The 19,236-nt window shown below is 46.4% G+C and overlaps 1 protein-coding gene across 5 annotated transcripts; it reads right to left on the bottom strand.

Moving 5' to 3' along the window:
- Nucleotides 1-648: 648 nt before the first annotated feature.
- On the bottom strand, nt 649-19,235 carry LRRC45 (leucine rich repeat containing 45). Of its 5 annotated transcripts, none has more exons than XM_053375680.1 (18): nt 19,086-19,235; nt 15,409-15,721; nt 13,793-13,854; nt 12,835-12,905; nt 12,318-12,496; nt 10,992-11,120; nt 9,573-9,685; nt 8,583-8,641; nt 7,920-7,997; nt 6,622-6,757; nt 6,105-6,182; nt 5,800-5,911; nt 5,603-5,673; nt 4,803-4,895; nt 4,462-4,554; nt 3,605-3,778; nt 2,301-2,448; nt 649-1,543 (listed from the first exon to the last, which is right to left on the bottom strand). In XM_053375680.1, the coding sequence occupies exons 2-18, from the start codon at nt 15,644-15,646 to the stop codon at nt 1,347-1,349; spliced, it is 2,031 nt and encodes a 676-aa protein (XP_053231655.1). In that variant the 5' UTR covers nt 15,647-15,721; nt 19,086-19,235; the 3' UTR covers nt 649-1,346. The 5 variants fall into 5 exon arrangements, with proteins under 5 accessions (XP_053231655.1, XP_053231658.1, XP_053231656.1 ...); XM_053375683.1 differs by lacking the exon at nt 19,086-19,235 and adding an exon at nt 18,963-19,031; XM_053375681.1 differs by lacking the exon at nt 19,086-19,235 and adding an exon at nt 15,895-15,974.
- Nucleotide 19,236: the final 1 nt, after the last annotated feature.

Here is a 19,236-nt window from a genome sequence, read left to right as displayed (position 1 = left end):
AGCCACTTCATTTCTGTAGCGTGTATGAAGGGGGGGTAGACATACATGGGTCTTGTCTGCATGGCACAGGAAGCCAAACCTTTGCATAGTGAGAGATGGCAAGAGTGTGTAGCTCTTGGAGAGGAGCACACAGTTGCTCCCTGGTGCTTTTAGCTGCTGTGCTGAGCTAAGCCAAGATGTGTCATCTGAACCGGGGGCTTGTGGTTAGTAGCCTCATCACTAACCACAGTTCGGACGATATGCCAAACCAAACATTAGCTCAGTGCAGTTTGGCAACATAAAGGACAAGGGAGAAGTAAAGCAGCTGAAAGCTTTTCCCCGGGGAGACTGCATGGTCTCGCTAAGCTAAGGTTTGGCTTAGCGCATCTTGCGAACCAGGCCATTGTCAAATTATACATAAGCAACAGCGTCACAGTTATATGTGAAAAGACACATAAAATGAACACTGGTCTGTGCACAAACCGGCCCTTGAACTGGAGCAAAAGTAGAAACATTTCATTTTTATCCTGCCTTTAAAGCTAGAATAATAAATGAACATCAAGCTTGCCACTCCCATGAAAGGAACACAGCAAATTTGCCCCATCCTTGCCCCTTTAGGCCACTCAAGCCTGTACCACTTTCAGGCCAAGGAAATAATGCACCAGCAGCTAGAGGTTCGCTCACTGTAATGATCACTTTCGAAAGCTGCAACAAGAGAGCTCCTCCCAAGCGTGGAAGGCAAATTATACGCTCTGTGGAAGGAGCTGATGGATGTAGACCAGGCTATACAAAGCAATTCCTGTCCCAACCTTCTCCATGAAATAGAATTTCCCCCATGTCTGCATCAGTAGTCCCTGTGCAGGTGAAAGTCTGGCGTGGGAAATACCTACATGATCTGGGGTATCTGAGAAATTGGTGCTTTCACTTGTTCCTGATACAGTAGGACAGTTGGCCACATTGCGGCTGGGAGGGGGCTTTTGCTTCAGGTCATGCCACTGAGGTAACGTGCATCAGACCAAAGGCTGAGGCTAATGCCTGTCACGTAGGAAGACGTTGTATTTCCTGCCCGTGCGACCAGACCGTTCTGTGGTCTCACAAACTGGAATGGATGGCTTTGCCTTGGAGACTTCCTCACAGTTTGAAGGTTTAAAAACAATACTTGGCTTTGGTGCAGACCATTAAAATAGTTCCTAAGGCAACGGCAAACACTCCAATGATACCTCAGGCCCAGCCTCAGGTAAGCTGACGCAATGCAGCCTCTCGTGCAGGATCTCCTAGCGACATAAGGAAGATGGACTCCATGATACTCCACAACCTGTCCACAGTAATAATTGAGACTCCCTTCCTTGAAGCCAGGATCCTCATGCTCACTTCTTGGGGCTCTGAGTGCTTCGCGGGGAGCCCTGCACGTAAGACATGATGGCGTTCTGAAGAAAGCTGACTCGCTGGGCTTCCTCCTCCCTCATCCTGGAGATCTCTGCCTCACGAACCCGCAGCTTCTCCAGTAGGCTTGAGATTTCGCCCTCTTTGTCCAGTAGCGCCTCCCGGTGGTTGCTGAACAGAACTACATAAAGAGGAACAAAGCATCAGCACACCAAGACCTCTGTGGTCCTCAGGATTATGGAAATGCTCTTGGGGCTGGGCTAAGCTTTACACAGGAGTGGCAGAAAACCAGAGAGCCCCCATTGCCCATACAATCTCTGCTGGTGGAGAAATCTAGGTTTCTTCTTTGAATGTAAACCTCCTAGAATGACAAAATGGGCAAACCTGTGACAAGTCACTCCCCCAGCTCCAAAGATGCTACTGAACAAGAGCTACAACTGCACTGCTGTTTGGGGAGTTGGCATCTGGGATGCCTGGGAGGCAGAAATAAGAGGGGGCGCCCCAATCTTCTCAATCCCGTGGGCTGGATGTGACTTTGTCCCCAGCTGGTAGACTGCAAAGGTCCCACCTTTACACCTCTTGCTCATGTATGAGCCGCTTAATCTTCTACTCCTGCCCTGCATCAAATGCTTCTATTTCTCTTTATGTGTTCCTCTGTTTGAGAGAGGCTGCCACATGGATTCCAGACAGCCCTCTCATTTCCTCCTCCTTTGCTGGGACTCTATGTCAGCCATCTCTGCCTCCTTCAGTCCCAAATCTGCCAGCAAGAGGGAAGCAGGATGCAAAAGGTCCCATTTGTCAGACCCAGCTCCAAGGCATCAAAGGATGCAATAAGAGTACTTGGTGGAGTTAGAAATAGATCGCCTTGGTCTCACAGGCATGGCATACCACCCTGTTTCTTGCAGCTTCCGGGGAAGCAGAGACACACCATTCCCTACCTTTCAGCTGTCGCTCCAGGGCTGCAATCTTCTCCCGCAGCCCTTCCTGTGCCGTCCTCTCGGCCTCAAGGTGTCCTATCTGCTCCTGCAGCCCTACTCGCACTTTGTTGATCTCAGTTACCTTTTCCTGGTCCTTGCTGCTCAACTCCTGCCATCCGAAATACAGACGACAAAGCAAGTCAAGAGGGCTGCAGGCTAAGTACGAACCATTTTAAAAGCTCAGAGGAGATGCCTATCCCATCCCTTCCCTGTACAGCGGTACCTCGGGTTAAGTACTTAATTGGTTCCGAAGGTCTGTTCTTAACCTCAAACTGTTCTTAACCTGAAGCACCACTTTAGCTAATGGGGCCTCCCACTGCCACCGCACCGCTGCTGCACAATTTCTGTTCTCATCCTGAAGCAAGGTTCTTAATCTGAGGTACTATTTCTGGGTTAGCGGAGTCTGTAACCTGAAGTGTCTGTAACCTGAAGCGTATGTAACCCAAGGTAATCTACCATGACTTACAGACACCAATTCAATACTTCAGTCAGTAGAAATTGCATGTTTTTGAAAATTTAATCTTAGGTTTTCTGGCAGTGAAGGATGCCCTACCCGTTTTCTCCACTTTATTATTATTATTATTATTATTATTATTATTATTATTGCTGCTTAGGCAATTTACCGTATTTTTCGCTCCATAGGGTGCACCAGACCATAGGGCGCACTTAGTTTTTAGGGGGGAAATAAAGAAAACTTTTTTATTCCCCCCCGCAGCCCCAAAGAGCAAAGAAGCCAAGACAGCCAGCGGGATCCATTCCGCTGGCTGTCTTGGCTTCCTCTTTAGCCACGCACAACCTCTCCAGCCGGGAGAAGCTGTGTGCGACTTCGTTTTTAGCCGTGGGGCTGGGTCGGGGGAAGCCCGAGCTTTCCCCGACCCCAGCCCCCAGAACAGGTCCGGGAGCGGAGGCAAGGTTGCGCAGCCTTGCCGCCGCTCCCGGAGATAACAGGCTGGGGGAGTGCTCCGAAGGCTTGCGGATAGCTGCCCAAAGCCTGGGGTGCACAGCGCTGTGCTCCCCGAGCTTCGGGCTGCAGGCTGCTATCCGCAAGCCTTCGGAGCCCGGCGGGAACTCCCGCCGCGCTCCGAAGGCTTGTGGATAGCTGCCCCTATCGCTCTCCAGGCTTCAGCGAAAGCCTGCATTGCTCCATAGGACACACACACATTTCCCCTTCATTTTTGGATGGGGGAAAAATGCGTCCTATAGAGCGAAAAATACGGTATATACCACTCAGTCACCATGGCCTCCAAACCACACTCTCCATTCACCTGCTGAAGTTCTTCCACCCGCCTCTTGAGCCCTTCCACTTGTAGGCTCAGATGGCCCTCCCTAGACTGGGCCTCAGCCACTGCTTGCTTCTGCTGCAGGCAGTAATTCTGAGCCTCGTCGCGGGACTGCATCATCAGCCGCAGCTTCTCCTCCAGGTGCTCCTGTCGCTGTTGCTGCAAAGCCCAAAAGGGGGTGGGAGAGGAGGGGGTGGGAAAGCAACTGCTTGAAATTATATATATAACACCGGCATGCACTAATTAGGGCCGTCTTCCAGCTAAGGAAAACCTCCACCCATTATTGGTGCAAATTTTAATCCTTTAGTTATTCGACTGAAATTGCACACAACTTTTGAAAAAGCCATAGTTGTGAAGCAAAAAGCATAGATTGTGGGCTCACGTTAGCCGTATGTGTGTGTTTGAGCTGTGTGTGTGTGTCTAAGACTGTGCTTGCCACCTGCAGTTTTTGGAAGTAGCAATACAATGCGATGTTGAATTCGCTTCCAAGTGTGCAGTTCTGCAACATATATTTTGCTGTTCTGCAGAGGCAAGAAAACATGAAGCTGCCATGGAAAATGCCAACACTCCCCCACTGCTCCAAAATGGTTATCCCCCCTCTCTCAAAGTGGTTTCACACCCTGATGCTATGACATGGAGAGTTTCCCAGCCCTGTTTCCACATCACTGGGTGCCACTCGTGTGGCTGTTGAAACACAGTGATGTGATATGATGTAGGCGGTACAACACATTATGGATGGAATGGGGACAAGTCAAGTGGTTTGCTGCTGTTGCAGCTTCTGCAACCACCCCCATTGTTTCTTGTAACATGTAGCTCCACCCTCAGCACCCAGCCGCGCTCACCTCTTCCAACCTGGCTTGGTTCTTGGCTTTGATGAGCTCTTCCTCAATCTGGCCTCGCTCTACAAGGGCAGCAGCTTTCACTCGGCTCAATTCCTAGTTACAAAAGCAAAAAAAGGGCATTACGTGACAACTTTGGGTTGTTAAGAATCTCGACGTCACTTCGGCCTTCCTGAGTGTTCTCATCCAACAGGTTGCATTTGGATCCAAGATCCTAGAGGAGGTCGAAAAACAACAGAGGATAGGGACTGGGTATGTTTTTCACGCAAAGGTTGGCTATGGCAGTAAGCAGCTTATGGCTGGGACTTCGTACCCTGTGGCGGATCTGCTGCCGCTCCACTCACCTCCTCAAGCCCTATGCGGATGGCTTCCAGTCTCTGGATGCGCTCCTGCAGGGACCGCTCACTTGCCTCCATGTGATGGCTCAGGTGATCTACCTGCATTATGAATGGCACAAAGGAAGGGGGTACATAACAGCATCTGAGCACCATCTAGTGTAACCCCTTCAGCAAATGGGGACCTTCTCATTCTCAGCTCAGAAAGGGATGTTGGGCTCCACTCTGTCCCAAATGGTTTGGGAGCAAAGCCTTCCTTTCAATATAGATACATGAATGAACTGACCTCCTGATAAGAAATGAGGACTGATTCAGACTATGGAGCTTCTGCTTAGAGTCAGTCTAACACAGCAAGCCATACAGGCTAATTGGGAGATCCCTCAAGGGGAAATGTATTTCCCCTGCCCCAGACTCTTGGGAAGTAAGATCTGAAATGTGGGAACCATTGTGAAAGCATCCAGTCCTTTGTATGGAGAAGAGGGAAATGGAGATTGCAATCGGGGAATTCCCCCCAAAAGAGAACAAAAGGCCTTTCCATCCCCCACTTCGCCCTGGGGGCACCCCCTTCCTTTTCTCTTCATTCAGTCATGTGAAATGGGAAAGGGACTGAAACCTCCTGTAGGAAAAACTCTGCGACCCTACATCCTATGCAGCAAGAGGCTAAATGAAGGAATTAAATTTTCACCCGAGACAGAAACTTAGCTTGAGTCAGCTCTGCCTCCTTGAGAAGGGATCTGTGTTTGTCTTCTTATCATGCCCCCCCCCTCCCCAGGGACGCTGCTGAGGGACTTGGCCGCCCTCAACCTCACCTCCTTCAGCCGAAGGGACTCTGCATCTTCCAGGACCTGCTTGAACCTCTTCTTCTCCATGTCCAAACGCTCTGAGGATAAGCAGGGAGAACTACAATGAGGTGCCAGCTGCTTGATCCTTCACCGATTCACCTCTTCTGTGGAATCCAGACTGCATCTTACATTCAACAGCTCCAGACTCCCCAAATCCTGCTCACCTTCAGCCTGTACAGCCCGCAGCTTCATTTCTGCAGTTGTGTGGGTCAGGTCCTCCTTCACCTGGAAGAGCTGCTCCTGCTGTGCTTTGCACCTTCTTTCCAGGTCGCTCACCTAGAAGGAAGCCACTCTCATGATACCCAGGCAAGCCCAGTCTCTGCACCCTGGACTGCTGGGACAAGGGTGAGAGGCAGGAGCCTGGTGGCAGGAAAAGGAGAAGATGGGCTGTCAGGAGTTCCTGGGGTGTGTGTCTGTGTGTGTGGCTCAGGTAAGCTACCCATTGCAGATACTCAAGCCATTCTCTTACCTGATTCTTGAGCAGGAGGTTTTTCTCATGGGCTGCTGAAAGTTCTCGCTGAAGTGTTGCCTCTCGATTAGCAGATGCCTACAAAGGCAGGCAGTGGCAACTATCAGTTCTTCTTCCCCTACTTTTCTTCCATCCTCCTCACATACCCCCTATGTAGCACTGCTTCCCATACCACCACATCAGCTCTGGGCACCTTTCCCACTTCTTCCATGCTGAAGAAGAAGAGTTTGGATTTGATATCCCGCTTTCTCACTACCCTGAGGAGTCTCAAAACAGCTAACAATCTCCTTTCCCTTCCTCCCCCACAACAAACACTCTGTGAGGTGAGTGGGGCTGAGAGACTTCAGAGAAGTGTGACTGACCCAAGGTCACCCAGCAGCTCCATGTGGAGGAGCGGAGATGCGAACCCGGTTCACCAGATTACGAGACTACCGCTCTTAACCACTACACCACACTGGCCACCTGCCACTTTCTCAGCCACAGATGGCCCCAGTCTGCCCAGATCATCCCGGCCTACCATTTTGTGTTGCTGCAACTCTTTGGCCTGGCTCTCAACCAGCCTCCCCTGCTCCTGCTTTGCCGTACTCAGCAGCTCTCCCAGGTTGCACACCTTCTGCTCGGACAAAGCCAAAGCGGCCTCCGTCATTTGAAGTCTGCAAGGCAGGAAGTGTCACGTGAGATTAGGGACATGCAGCAAAGCAAACACCCGTGTGCTTGTGGCCAGAATCAGATGGTGGAGGAGCCAAATTGTCCTGCATAATCACTTTCAACCTGAAGACCTTTACAGCCACAAAACCTCACGCGCAGAGTAGAGGAGACATTCTCAAGGGGCGTTAACCCAGTATAACAAACTTTCACAGGGTTTTCAGGGATGAGGAATTTGGTGCCCTCCCGATATTTGTTGGACTACAACTCCCATCATCCCTCACCACTGGCCAGGCTAGCTGAGGCTGATGGGAGTTTGTGCCCAACATCAACTGGAAGGCCACATTCTCTCCATGCCCCTGAGAAATATGTACTTAGATCAACATCAACTCTATCATTTTATGATTCTATGATAAACAGGGCCTGTTCTTGCTTGACTATCTCCTCACCACCCCAGGGTGAACGTTGTGTGTGAAGGATCAGGATGTGTTTTTGATAGATATTTTAGAAATACAATAAAAATACTAACCTAATTGAAATATTACCTGTAAGCCACCTTGGTGGAATGTAAATAATTGTGATAACTAAATAAAGAGACAGCATATCCATTTTGGATGCTTGAAAAGGTCAAGTCCAATGTATTTCTCCAGGCGTACACGACGACAGTAATCTTCCACCTTTTGAGACTTGGGACCACCTTCTGCCAAGACATGCATTTGGGGACCCACCTCTTAATTTTTAGCTGTATTTCTGCATAGCGGTAGTGTGGTTGGTGTGACTTGGTCTAGATCAAATTGTGATCCAGTAGGGAGTCCCAGTAGCGAGAACAAGATGGTGTATTAGATGGGTCACACCATCCATTTAAAACTCTCTTAGACCATTTTAACAGTCCTGGCTTCCCCCAAAGGATCCTGGGAACTGGTTAAGGGCACTGGGAGCGGTAGCTCTGTGAGGAGTTACCTAACAGCTCTCAGCAACCCAAACTACAGTTCCCATGATTCTCTGGAGGAAGCCATGACTATTAAAGTGGTATAAGAGGGCTTTAATTGGATGGTGTGGATGTAACTTTAGAATGAGATTCCGCTTGAGCCAGATATCTGGGTGGAAATGAAATCCTGCTTTTTCCAACCCCCTTGCCCAGCGGGTCCCCAAAGAGTTGCTGCTCCTTACTTTGCTTGTAGCGAGTTCAACACGGAATGTCGCTCCGTCAGGGCCTCTTGCAACTGCCCAATTCGTGTCGCTGATACCCTGCATGGAGGAGAGAGGCAATATCCGGGTATGGGACTATCTGTAAAATAAACTTTGTAGCAAGAGCAGGGAAGGGAGCAGCCAAGTTGTGACAAAAGTACTGGTTAAAATGGGACAAACAGTAACAAGCCGAAGGAAGATTCTTAGAAATCATTTTTTAAAAAAAAAAACCACAGCATACTTTGTAGATAGTTCCTATGTGACAGGTAATGCTTTACAAGGGTTCAGCACTTTGAATAACCTGTTTTGATATTTTTGTAAGCTGCCTTTGACTATATGAGGAAAGCCGGGTGCAAAAAAAACCCCCTTTAAAATAAATAAATAACAGTATTCTGACTGCTAGTCCAGAAGACCTATTAGGGTCAGCACAGATGTCATGGTTGCACCATACAAAGTGAAGCGAAGTAAAATAGCAATATCCTTAAACTTCCACAGTGGAAGTATTCTCTTTTTGAGATGCTCCCTGTTCCATGCTACCATTTCTAATTGGCGTAATGCCTTAGTAGCACCTGAAAACAACACTGAGGAACCAAGGTCTGGACTCAGCTGAGGAGGTAAAAAATCTGCAGCTCACAATCCACTCACCTACTGCTGTGGTTCATCACCTCTCGCTGCTTGTCAATGGTGTCCATCATATCCAGGTACTGGAAATCACATATGTATAAAATCAGTAACCTGAGTTTTAAATTCAAGCAGCAAGCAGGCCAATGTACTCAAGAGTACTGGGAGAGTCGAACTTTTCTAGCCTCAGGCCACAGCTTTTCTTCCCAGCCCTCCAGTTAACATGTCTATAGATTTTTAATCCCACCCTTCTACTAATGAAGGAAATGCACAATGCCTCCTCCCTGCATTCTAACTACACAACAATCCTCTGGAGCAGGTTAAGTTGAGAGGTAGCATGGCCTAAACTCATCCAATTAGCTTTATGGCTTGAACCTGAGTTTCCCCAGTCCTAGCCTCAAGCTCTATTCACAAGACCGCAAGTCTTTCTTTGTTGTGGGAACGTTATCACTGTAGTCACAAGAGCTGAAGGTAAACACCAAGATGCTGAAGAGCAACAGGTTAGATCCACAGGTGTCTTGTCAGGTATATATAGGGAGACCAAGGATTCATTCAATCAAATGGATTACTTTCAGGGAGTTTAAGGAATTAAGTTTTCTTCGCTGGACTAGTGCAGATGATATTTCTGGGAGGCTGAGAGTTACACAGAGCACTACCCATTTCTCTTGCCTTCAGCAATTCTACCAGGCCACAGGGATCCAGAAAGATGATTTTACAGTAACAATCCTCCCTAGACCAGACCAGACAAACTGGTCGAGGCTTTCTTCAATTTCTAGTATGTTCAAAGTAGTTTGCCATCTGAAGTTGAGAGGGTTCTGTAGATCAGAACGACTTCCTCTGGCAACTTGGGAGGAATCACCAAGTGAGGTTAGAAATGCAATGCCCTCAAGATCAAGCACCATTACAAATTAACCCTTCCACTCCATAGAGAACCTGATTGAATCCATGGATGAAGAAGACAGGACAGCTCCGTAGTACATACCCCCAAAAAACTATCAAGCAAATCTAACAAACCTGTCTAGAGTTCTTCTCCTTCAAGCTTATCACCTCTTTGCTGAGCACTTGGGTCATGCTCCGACTCTTGCAGAGGATGTTTTGACGTTCTTGGTTGTGTTCCATGGCTTGATCTGGGCCAGAGGGAGAGAGAGAAAGTGCATAAATGAACCTTTTCACCAAATATTCTGCTCAGGGTGAGCAGCCAGTGATGTGTAGTCGATAGAACGTTGGACCCAGACCTGGGAGTCTGGGGTTCTAGTCTCTACTCAGTCATGAAACTCAATGGGTGACCTTGGGCCAGTCACTAACTCTCAACCTAATCTACCTTACAAGGCTGTTGCCACCTTGAGCTCCTTGGGAGAAAAGGGAAGGGGATATAAATGCAATCAATCAATCAATCAATCAATCATATAGGTAAAGATAAAGGGACCCCTGACCATTAGGTCCAGTTGTGGACGACTATGGGGTTGCGGCGCTCATCTCGCTTTATTGGCTGAGGGAGCCGGCGTACAGCTTCCTATGACCAATAAGGTCAGTTTTGTCCCAGAGTCACAAATGTGAAATCCAACAATTGTTGTTAGTATGTTCCCTGTGCATCTGGCATCAAAATGGGGAGTGTAACAGAAGAGTCGGTGGAGGAAGATTGGAAGAAATTTAAAGACTATTTACAGAAACATTGTAAAATTAATGAATGTTAGAAGGATGTTGGAATGATGTTATGTGGCTTTAGCAGAAATGTTATAAAGGATTTGGGAAAAACTGACTGTTAATTGGTAAAAGGAGGGAAAGTAAAGTTACATTATATTAAGATAAATTACAGGACAAAAATTTGAAAAGATGGAAAGGATTTGCTGAGACAGATAATTGAACTAGAATACAAAAAAGGGAGGTGTGAGGAGGTCAAGGAAATAAGCTAATGAAAGATAAGTTATGGGAAGATTCGCTGTATTTTTCTTTGGGGGATTTTTTAATGGATTTTATTTTTCTGTTTTTTCTTTCTTTCTCTCATCCTTTTTTCTTCCTTATTGTGATGTGTTGTATTGTTTTTGTTTGAAATGGTGTTTTTTACTTTTTCTTTCTGTAACCTTTAAAACTTTAATAAATATTATTTAAAAAACAGAAACAAAAATAAAATGGGGAGTGTAACATACGAAGAGCATTGCTGGAGTAAACCAAACACTCTGTTTTCAACAGGGGCCTACCAGTTACCTCTGAGACGCCCATAATATAAACTTTAAAAACCCAGCAGATGTGCTGCCCTCCCTCCCAGCCCAGGAAGTACTGTCAACTTCAAAGAACTGTGAGCTTGTCTGAAAATCTTCTTTGGTCTCAGGCTGGATGTTGACCTCTTGTACAGGACCGTTGGGTACAGGGCAGCCCCCTGCAGCAGCTGAATGTCGAACTCTAAGCACGTAAAGGGTTGGCACAGCTGCTCACCCACAGCCTTCAGGATGTCACTGGGCACATTGTTCCCGGCCAATTCCAGTTGTCGTAGTGCCCGGTTGCTATGCAGGCAATTCAGGAGTACACGGCCCCCCAGGAGCCCAATGTTATTCCAGCGCAGATCTAAGTAAGAAGAAAAGCACCACACATGACCACCAGTTAAACACAAGCTCTCGCTTTCCCAAGTTTTCACACACCAGCAGCTGAAAGGCCACTTTGGGGGGGGGATGTTACCTATAACTGCAATTCATCGAGGGTCCAGTGAAAAGGGCTGGGAGGCTAATTTCTGGTGGCATTCCCCTTCATGTCCTTTTTTTTTGCACTAGGGAGATAAATGCTTGCTGAACTGCTGCAAAGTTTAGCAAAGGAACAGCTCCATACTTTATTATACGTGTGTGAAATGAGCAGTATAATTCTATGCATAATTAGAGGTGCTTAAGCCCATTAATTACTATGGGTTTACGTGTGCACCAAATTATGCACAGGGCTCAACTTGAAAATGCTTATGTAAGGATACTTTGCAGGCTAGCGAGACTTTGCGTTTGTGTGTGTGTGTAGAGTTTTAAGTATTTTGCCATGCGTTGCTTCTGGTGCCAGCCAGGCAGCCAATAAAGCTCAATGGCTGAAGGCCTCATGCCAAAAGGCACAGAACAGGCCACTAAGGCCGTGTCTGCACCTGTACAGTTCTAAGCTTCCCTTGGCCTGGCTTGGTTGGTCGAGAGTGGGCAAATTTATATCTTTCTGAACAGAGTATCAAAATCTGCAAAGTGAGATGCCCAGCTGCCTCAGCACCACCTCCAATTCGGTAGCATCTGGTGGCTGCAGTGCAGGAGTCAAACGATCCCAGGGTGAAAGTGTGTCACTGTGCAGACAGGGGTTGGACACATCCATGCAATGCCCTGCAGATACCTTCAGATGTAGGCAGAGTCCAAGGCTCAAGCCGGGAGAGCAGACATCGCTTCCCTGAAAAAGGAACTGGGCTGACAAGAAGGGGAAGATGCTTCACTGCTTAGAGCAGTGGTTCTCAAAGGGTGTGGCACCCCCCACTGATGTAGCCGGGCAGGGAAGATTCAAGGACCATCCAAGGAACATTTAAACATTTAAGTGTGGTATAATATAGTGTCAACATAATATATATTTATTTCTAGAATATGGATAGGTATCTTTTTAAAATGAGAGCAAGAGCATCAAGTAATACTAAGGACAATCCTAGCTGTGTTTTCCAACGTATTGCTGATCGACTTGGTGTGGCATGAGTATATTTTTATTCTGAAAGCGTGACCCAGAGAAGTACCGGTAAGTCTGAGAGATCGGTCTTACCAAGTTCCCGAAGACTGGAATTGGCTTTCAGCGCCATGGACAGCTCTCCTGCCCCCTGGTGGTTGATCTGGTTATTGCGCAGATCCAGGTACTGGATGTGACCATTGGCGCCAAGGCCCTCGCAGAAAATGGCAAAGCTTTCTCCCCACACACCCAAGTTGTTCCATTCCAAAGTGAGACTGGAGTTGGGAATGGGGAAGAGTCAAAAAGAAAGGCAAAGAGACCACGTTAGGCAAGAGACGTAAGAGCACAGCTAAGACTGGGCCATACACCAAGCAAGGAGCCTTTAATTTTCCTTGCATTCAGTACCAATTTTATGAGGTAATATTGTGTGACAATCAATAATTTTGTAGAGACAAGAAAGAACCCACCCAGTCTTTTCAGTTTCGCTGAGCAACAACAGGAGAAGCTGCTCCTGGTCAGATTTCGAAGAACTTGATGTGATACATGCACATAGTGCACCCCCAGGAAGGTCCAAAAGGAGCAGATGTACCCCAAAATCCCTGTAGCTGCTCACCTCCGGATTGTCTTGTTCTGCCTGAGCAGTTTCCCCAGAGCCTCTGCCCCCACAGATCGTAGGTTGTTTCCCTGAAACAAACCAAGCCCCAGCAGTTAACAGGATAACATATGAGCACGGCAGGATCAGACCAAAGGCCCACTTTGTTCTCAGATGCTTGTGGGAAGCCCTTAAGCAAGCCAGGAGCACAATGGCCCTCTCCCACTCATGGTCCCCATCAAATGGGATTCAGCTGCTTGCTTTGCCTCGTCGTCAGGTACAAGTACATCTACACTATAAACGACACTGCTTTAAAATAACTTTTTGTACCATGGCTTTGCCCAAGGGCTCTTGGGAGTTAGAAACTTGTAAAGATGTGGTGACTAGCACTTGTTGTTGTGACTAGCGCTTGACAACAGTTCACATTCAGTGTTAAAGTTGATTTTCATTCAGTTGATTTTCATTATCAACTATTATTTTTATGATTCTGCTATTGTACATCACTTTGTGTTACTGAAAAGCAGGGTGAAATTTAGTAAGTACATAAATAGACTCCAAGATTCCTTTGGGCAGAAAGCCATGGCGTTTAAACTGCAAAAAAGAGAGTCTGTACTAGCAACATAGACACACGCTGTTTACATTTGAGGTCTGGGCTAATCATATGCTGCGACTTAAGCAAAATATTTGTCTCTCTTGGCTTGTGGGGGGGGGTAATGAGGAGCTAGCTATTTCTTATTGGTGCTTTGTTCCACATGTGTTTAGGACTGGGATGCAAAACCATATGCACAGAACCTGTAAGAGTTTAAAGCAATTAACTGGGACTTACGATTCTGAATTCCTGCCTTTACATTTAAAACTGTGTCTCTGCAACTGTGAAGATGAGGAATTCAGCCTTTAAAAATAGCTGGGATTCTCAAAATTCCAAAGTTGCATTGTAGTCATTTCTGGACCCCACTACTTGGAAGTGGAACCGACTCACCTTCAGATCCAAGGATTTCACAACAGTGTTGGAACAAAGTCCATGAAGTAGTAGCTTAGCCCCTGTAAGGGAAAAAGGAAAGAGCAGTTAATTCCTTTTTGTACTGAAGGTCTGGCCTCTCAACCCCTGGGTATGAGCAGCAAGAGTCAGGAGGTACGTATTTGTTTCAGTCAGGCAAGCTCTGTAGTCAGCAACTTCTTGCTATGATTCTAACACAGGAGTGGCCAAACAGATATATGCTATATGCTGTGGACAATTTCCATCAGCCTCAGCCAGTATGGCCAACGGTCACGGACGATGGATGAGTTGTAGTCCAAAATATCTAGAACACACTATGTTGGCTATCCCTGCTCTAATGGGTGCCAAAAGGTCTTCCTCTGGGATTATGTGTTGCCTATAACTCTAGCCTGGAAAAGCTGTTTCAAAGGGGAGGCATAACTCATTTAAAGCACCATCTTATGCATGTTGTGAGCCATCAGGCCCAATCCAAAGCTTTGCTACTGGCTCTAGGCTCAAGTACTTAATGGAATGCCCACACTAAATGGACCCACACTTGGAGGTCTGGAGGGGAGAGGTGTCTGGGGGAGGGGGGAGAAGCCTTGAGAGGCAGATAAAGTGCTACATTTGACCCCTGGATGTTTCCCATCCATATTGTAGAAGGCAGTCCCAAAAGGCACACCTTCTGTCAAAAAAAGAAAAATGGGGCAATTCTAGAGAGGCCATTGGCCTTCTCTAATTGCCTTACAGCTCCTGTTATTTTACCTGAATACTTTAAGGCAGTCTCCCTCAAGCTTGTGCCTTCTGAATGTTTTGGACTACGACTTTCATCAGCACCAGCCCATATGACCAGCGATCAGAGAGTGTAACAAGTGCATCAGGAGGGCAACAAGCTTTTCACCCATGTTTTAGGGTTAGGAATAAGCCTGTATTCTCAGAATGCTGTATTCTGCCCCCACTGCCAATTATTACATAGTGCAATCACAGAAATTGCAGTGTATGCCTGGCCCTGTGTAAGAGGCTCTGTTAACAACATGTTATTTGGGAACTGGGAAAATTCTGTTTCAGTGTAATATTTTCTGGGGCTTAGTGTGTTAAATGCTGTCTTCACATTATGGAAAAAATGCCCCAGCCTGGGTGGCTGGTAATTAGCAAGCATGGGGGGGTGTTAACACTTTCCTCCCCTGCTGTGGCACTGAGGAAAATCCACTTTCTGCAAAAATCAATTTTACATCACTTCACACATCATTGTTTCACTCTTGATGGGATTTCAAATGTACCCCTCATAGAGCCATCATGGTTCTGAATAGTGACCAAATCCCCTTACGGCAATTGCCACCTGCAAGTATTCCAAGCCCTTTTTTCCCCTGGGCCCCCCATGGCAACTTGTAATCTTTTGTTTTATTCCTTCCCAAGTGATACTGGAAACCCCTTTTACGAGGAGAATAAATTCCCACTTGTACAACACAACGAAAACATATGGGTGACAAAGCCACATCAGCAACTGAAGGATGGGTGAGAGGCCATGAGGAAAAGAGGCCACGGACTTTGGCTTTTACGGTCTATTCTCAGGAAAGGACAGAAATCAAGAATTGCCTTATGAACAAACAGAGCCCCACCTTCTTCACTCAGCATACAATTGCTCAGCGTGATCTCGGTGAACTGGAGTTCATCCTGCAACAGCTTGCCCAGGACCCCGCAGGTTTCCACAGAAAGGGTGTGTGTAGCTAAATCCAAGCGGCTTTTCCCTGAGGCTTCCACCAAGTGCTGCAGGATACTTTCCTGGGGTTCAGCACCGCTCTCCTTGCACAGCCTAACGTAGGACCGTCGGAAGTCATCCATCTCTGTGGCAGGCATCAGTGTCACTCATGCCCCTCCACGTAGATGAGGAATTAAGAGGGGTCCCGGTATGAAATGGCAGCCGAGGGTAGCCTGGGGGACAGCAACAGTCAGATATTACCACCCTGATACATGCTGCTGAGTGCTTTCTCTCAGGTAATCATGCTTTTAAGATTTTAAGAAAACCCCACATAAGGGCACTAGGAATGGCACCAGCCTAGCCAACTTTACCCCGAGACAAAGCAGTCAGGTTTCCAAACACTCACTGAGGGTTGCTAGAAATACAGCCTCACCCTTCAACTGCCAGCGCCAGCCTATGTAACCAAGGGAAATGGAGCATGATGGGTAATGTAGTTAAATTCTTCCTCTGCCAAATCCTATTATTTAGGAAGTAAGGCATGCTGGGAGTTGTAGTTTAGAAGTAATATTTGACTTTGTTACGGACATTCCTTCTGCTAAGGAGTTCTTGTTTTAAACACACAGGGTAAACACACATATAATGATATATATGAAATCAAATTAGAATCTGATAAAGTGTTTTATGTTAAGTTTCTGAAGTAATGAAAGCAACTTAACAAGATCTAGAGTTGGCAGATCAAGCATGTTTAAAAGGTCTTGAGAGACCTTCAGTGCCTGTTTTATGGGACAGCCATTCTCTAAAATAAGAGGCACCTGTGGTCTTCGTGTGGTGTAAGAGCATCCTTTAAAAATAAATATCTAGTGTGGCTGTTCTACAAGATTCCTGAATGTGAGAGATTAGCCAGAATCAAAATGCAAGTCTGGCTAGTCTCTCATATTCTGTGGAAATGTAAGATGCTGAAATCTGGGGTGCACATTCTGCAGAATACAGGACTTCGGGAAAACTTGTTTATTTTTGTGTGTGTGTTATCAAATTAATGCATTAATTTAACTGGGAAGGATGAAGCCAGCCTTTCACACAAAGATGCCAAGTTGTTGTCTGCATCCCTGGAGGTTTGCCATGGAATCACACATGTTTTCTGTGAGAAACTGTTATAGAGATGTGGGGTACAATATGACACTACAGTGTGCCATCAGGGATGAGAATTAGACACTTTATGTTTATGTGAGAACAATCCACTTACTTGTAAATTAGTTCACAGTAACAGTTCAGTCTCAGGATGAGTTCACACATACATGTTAACCACTCAGTGACTGCAGCAAAAGTAACCACTATCACATTTCAAGCATTATGTATCACCTCACACTGCCAAGCACAGTTCTTTTCAATAGAGGCAGTTAATTCTTGTGTCTACAAGTCACTGTGTGAAACGTCAAATTACATTGGTTCTGAAATCTGCAGACTTCCCCTGAACAAAACTAGACTCACTTGGCTTTTTAAAAGTTTAAAGGTAAAGGGATCCCTGACCATTAGGTCTAGTCGTGGACAACTCTGGGGTTGTGGCGCTCATCTCTCTTTATTAGCTGAGGGAGCCGGCATACAGCTTCCGGGTCATGTGGCCACCATGACTAAGCCAGTTCTGGGGAACCAGAGCAGCGCACAGAAACGCCGTTTACCTTCCTGCCGGAGCGGTACCTATTTATCTACTTGCACTTCGTGCTTTTGAACTGCTAGGTTGGCAGGAGCAGGGACAAAGCAACGGGAGCTCACCCCGTCACGGGGATTCGAACCACCGACCTTCTGATCGGCAAGCTCTAGGCTCTGTGGTTTAACCCACAGCGCCACCCACTGTCTTAATTGTAAGAAAAATATGTAAAGCAATAAGAAATTGGTTGAAACGGTTTCATATATGTATTCTTACTTTGCCTCGCCCATTCTCTCCCTACACTTTCCCTTCAACACTGTCTTGCAGTTTTAAAAAACTTGTTGTGAATATACTAATTGTATACATTCAGCCACACTTTCATACCCATTCATGCCTCAGTAGACAAAAAAGAAGAGAAAATCAAATGAACAGAAGAGTAGGATAGAGGAAAAAGAGAAGTGAAAGTTCTGATCAGTGTGGATTTCAAATTTAAAAGGCTGAATCAGCAGCAGATTCTGCATACATCAGATTCTATTTGAAAGTTTTACTAAAGGAAGAATTGCTGCTCTCTATTGAAAGCATGGAGACAGGGAAGCCGTTAGGAAGACGAGCACTGGGAATGTTGAATAGTTGCTGAATTGTGGGAAGAGGTGGCAAAGTGTATCAACTAGTCAGATCCACACTATACATTAAAAGCTCATGACTCCCTTCCCCCCCAATCATCCTGGGAACTGTAGTGCTCCTCACCAAACTAAAGGCCTTGCTTCACATTCCCTTTGAGTGTTTTTGCCTGGTTGGAATATGTCATTGAACTCTGATAATGATTCCTACTAGTCTGGATGGAGAATAATAGGGGTATTTGTGTGTGTGTGTGTGTGTAGAAAATAGCCTACTGTACAAAATAACATTTATATTCATTGCTCTGTCTGCATTTGCCTCTGGTCCTAGCCAACACTGGCTGGGAAAGTTGCCCCTAGGGAAAGCTAGACCTTGCCTGGCCTAGTGGAATTTAGAGAAAGCGTATGCCATCACATTTCCTTGCTCTGTACCCACTATTTGTTTCTCAGCCCGTCAGCTGTGTCCATGCCAAGGAAGGTTCTGACTAAAATTACCCTGAGAAATAAAACAACTTTATTTGTGTATTTTCTAGCGCCCATCATACAGTTGGCACGAAGTTATTAAGAGATGGTGACAATAGTTGTACAGAAGCATTTTAGCACTATTTCAGTGTCAGCAGCTCTAGTGCCTAGTATGCGGACTTAAAGCTTGGTCTTAGCCAAGTTTACTCAGAGGTAAGATGCATTAAATTCAATCAGACTTTCAATGACTTAAGTTCTCTTAGGAAGGCAGCCTAACGGCCTGGCCCTAAACCTTTTGGATACAGAACTACTTCCAGGGAGCTAAGCAAGCTCAGGAACTGCAACTGTGTGATCCAGTCCTATAAATGTTTACTTAGCAAATCCCACCGAATTCGGTGTGACTAAGTCGCAGTCTTTGATTGCACAAATGTACAAGAGAGGAAGTCCTACTGAGCTTAATGGGACGTAATTATTTTTTTTAAAAGTAATTCCTACTGATATAAATTTAATTCCAAGTAAAGGCTTTAGAATTATGATCCTGTAGGGCTGCTGGAAAATGCATTTGCAATCTATCCTACTAGCTACTAGTTTATTCTGAATAAACAATAGTTTATTCTACGAGCAGTAGAGGTGTGAGCAGAATCAGCTATGGCAGTGGAGCACAGGAGCAGGCGCACGTGGCAATGAGGGCAAAAATACCATTTCCACTACCAAATGAACAAGAAAAACACCCTTCCTGTCTGAACTTACTCGAGCTGCGGCTCTTACACCGCCTATTTTCTCCCTCTTATCTCGCTTTGCCTTCAGATCCTGGCCTACCCCCAGGTCCCCAGGCCGGGCTTCCCGTTCAGGTCTCTACCTTGGATTACTTACTGAGTCAAGAGAGCACAACGCAAGAGACGGGGCGAAGAGTCAACTACAACTCCCACAATGCTCGGCCAAGGAGGCCTCTTCTGCCACCGGAAGTGGGATAAAATCGCGAGCGGGAGCCGACTTCAGACCGACTACATGTTCCAGCATGCCT

The sequence above is a fragment of the Podarcis raffonei genome, chromosome 2 (assembly GCF_027172205.1).
Source record: "Podarcis raffonei isolate rPodRaf1 chromosome 2, rPodRaf1.pri, whole genome shotgun sequence".
Classification (NCBI taxonomy): Eukaryota; Metazoa; Chordata; class Lepidosauria; order Squamata; family Lacertidae; genus Podarcis; species Podarcis raffonei.
This window is presented reverse-complemented; position numbering and strand designations above follow the sequence as displayed.

What these genes read in the sequence shown, in the direction of transcription:
- LRRC45 (XM_053375680.1), bottom strand. Translation starts at nt 15,646, where the DNA reads ATGCCTGCCACAGAGATGGATGACTTCCGACGGTCCTACGTTAGGCTG. An exon ending in GTGATGAACCACAGCAGTAG is followed by an intron (nt 7,998 to 8,582) that starts GTGAGTGGATTG and finishes TCCTCCATGCAG; the next exon opens with GGTATCAGCGACACGAATTG. An exon ending in TTGAACTCGCTACAAGCAAA is followed by an intron (nt 6,758 to 7,919) that starts GTAAGGAGCAGC and finishes CCTGCCTTGCAG; the next exon opens with ACTTCAAATGACGGAGGCCG.